This window comes from Tarenaya hassleriana, unplaced genomic scaffold (genome assembly GCF_000463585.1).
Source record: "Tarenaya hassleriana unplaced genomic scaffold, ASM46358v1 Cleome4, whole genome shotgun sequence".
Classification (NCBI taxonomy): Eukaryota; Viridiplantae; Streptophyta; class Magnoliopsida; order Brassicales; family Cleomaceae; genus Tarenaya; species Tarenaya hassleriana.
Genome location: NW_010966881.1, coordinates 2772387 through 2775145, shown reverse-complemented (window position 1 = coordinate 2775145; position 2759 = coordinate 2772387). Strand labels below are relative to the sequence as shown.

General features: G+C 40.3%; 1 protein-coding gene across 2 annotated transcripts; it reads left to right on the top strand.

Annotated features, from left to right (window-relative positions):
• The first annotated feature begins 207 nt into the window (after nucleotides 1–207).
• On the top strand, nucleotides 208–2683 carry LOC104823622 (ORM1-like protein 2). Of its 2 annotated transcripts, none has more exons than XM_010555272.1 (3): nucleotides 208–507; nucleotides 914–1062; nucleotides 2236–2683. In XM_010555272.1, exons 1-3 carry the CDS (start codon nucleotides 328–330, stop codon nucleotides 2372–2374), a joined length of 468 nt encoding a protein of 155 aa, XP_010553574.1. In that variant the 5' UTR covers nucleotides 208–327; the 3' UTR covers nucleotides 2375–2683. The 2 variants fall into 2 exon arrangements, with proteins under 2 accessions (XP_010553574.1, XP_010553573.1); XM_010555271.1 differs by having other exon boundaries at nucleotides 208–540.
• The last annotated feature ends 76 nt before the right edge of the window (nucleotides 2684–2759 follow it).

Below are 2759 nucleotides of genomic sequence, written 5' to 3'. Positions count from 1 at the left end.
TTTGATTGGATTTTATTTTTTATTTTAAAAAACATGACCGGAAATTTGGTTTTTAACTAAATTGGTGAAAATTTTCATATCCAATGACATTTACATTCCATGTAAAACTAAATGAATTTTTAGAAATTATTCCACAAGAAAGATCCAAAAAAGCCCAAAAAAGCCCAAACCCGAATCACTTTGAATATAGAGATGGGAAGGAAAGAGGAAAACGAACATAACAATCGTCACATTCGTCAAAATCGGACAGCTGTTTCTCATCGGTCTTGATCTCCGGCGAAGAAGAATACGAATAAGAAGGCGGCGGAGGGAAATCAGCGGCAGAGAATGGTGTACGTAAGCACAGCTCCGACGACGGATGTGAATCGGAATACGGAGTGGTTCACGTACCCAGGAGTCTGGACCACTTACATCTCCATCCTCTTCTTCTCCTGGCTCATCTTCCTCTCCGTCTTCGGCTGCTCTCCGGGCATGGCCTGGACCATCGTTCATCTCGCTCATTTCATCGTAATCCCTCTCCTCGGTTTCGACCCTTTTTTGGTATCGATCTGTTTGTTATGCTTCGATTGTAGACTCTGGGTTTTGTTTTTTTCGATCGAATTTGATGGGTTTCTTGGGGTTTAGATTAGGGTTTTTGAAACAAGAGCGTTGGTTCTAGTTAGGCTGCTGATATGCTTGTTCATGGCTACTGAACTGAACTGTTGTCTTGTATTTGTATGGGTAGGATCTATTTCTTCCTTATATTAGGACTTGGAAGGTCGAGCTATGCTGTGATTACATAGCCCTACAATTTTTACATTTAAAGATTGAAGTGATCAAGGAAATTGTTATTATTTGATCTATAATCCAAAGGAGCTGTCTTTCAAAGGAAATCACAATGGCCGTAATAACCCAACTTTGATATTTCTTCTAGGCGACATACAATTTCTTTCACTGGAAGAAGGGTACACCCTTTGCTGATGACCAGGGAATCTACAATAGGTTGACATGGTGGGAACAGATAGACAATGGCAAGCAGCTCACTCGCAACAGGAAGTTTCTGACTGTCATTCCTGTTGTCTTGTAAGCTTCTCTTCCCTCTTTACGAGCATTCTGTCATTTTCCATGTCTGAGTTGAAAAGCACACGTCGAGAAAAACTTGATTTTGTTTAGAGTTTGTCATTCTATAGCAACTGTATTTTGAGATGAGAAAATGTTAGTTAATGGGCGTGATTTTGCATATTTTTTTGCGATCTTGGAGTGTGAAACGTCCATGCCTGCTGTCTCATGTGATCAATGAACCTTTTTTTTTAGTTCAATCTAGCCCATGGCTTGAATAGGTCGTCCTTGCCTACCGTTATCCATCGTTCTCTAGTTTGAGATGTTCAGAAGAATTAGAAGAGATGTCCTTTGTATCCGTGCCCCACGTTGCCTCTTGTTACTCTCAGAAACATTCAAAGGAGTCAATCTCTGTCTGTTAAATATAGTAAGTTGTTTGTATGATGATTGGATTCTTGTTCTGGTTGTCATTATTCTACGTTTGACATAGCTTGTCTGTTTTATTTTCTGTTGCATACACGTGTGACGTGACGTGTTTGTTCCACCCGATTTCTACGACGACTAAGCCCCAATTTATGCGAAATACAGAAAAATACCCTTTCCAATTTCCAGTACTGTTGAGTATTGCTTTCTGTTTCCTAAATTGGCATTGGATCCACTCTGTAATTGGGTTTGGACCTGCTTGCTTATTTCTGTGGAATCCTGCATTCTTATTGGACTTTGGTACTTTCCCTTTCATTCTTTCCCTTTTCTAGTCTCTGGATCCGAAGTGTTAGTTTGGATTAATACATCTCACACGAGATCCTAAATTCATTCTTCAGACATTCATACAGTGGTTTAGCTTTGTTCCAAGGATTCTGCTAGTCCAGAGGAAAAAACTTTTAATCATATGTTGATTTACCCATTGTATTAGCCTATTATCACCATTTTAGAGGATTGTTCTACATTAAATATCGATATCTACTATTGGTTTTCTCGGGTATTTTTCTGCATTATCTCACATTTACTGGGGGTCAGGCCGATAACTGTCCCTAACAAATATGTATCTTTCTCGTATTTGGTTGAGTGCCTGCCTTGTTGCTCGGTAGGGGTTAAAATGATTTAGTGACGCATTCTTTCAATCTTTGGCACCGACATAAATCTCTTCCATTCTACCAAAAAAGAAGAAGGGAGAAGCTCATAAATCGTTGGATGCAGGTACCTGATAGCATCACACACGACGAACTATGAACATCCAATGCTCTTCATCAACACACTGGCTGTATGTATACTGGTGGTGGCTAAATTCCCGCACATGCACAAGGTCCGTATATTTGGGATCAATGCTGACCAGTGAGAAGGTTAGGTTGTCTTGTCTCTCTGAGAGTAATTTGTAATGGCGAGGAAGTTCAGCAACATGTCTGTCTTCACAGGGACATTGATTGGATCCGGGAGAGTATATGGTCATTTCCCTCCTGGTCACTTACTCATATGCCCTCTGTTTTTCTCCTTAGATTCTATGTAAAAGTAAAAGAATTTATATTCAACTTTAAAGTTGTAAAGCTTGGGAGAACAATGGATCGGTGGTTACACAGTGCGTATAGGTTAAGGATGGATGGATGGATGCATTTAGGGATTTTACTGACAAAAGGGTGTTGCACATGAATTCCTTTGTCTATGTATTCTGCATTTGTTGCTTTCCGTCTCTGATTAAACCCCCCCCCCCCCCCCCACCCCCCCTC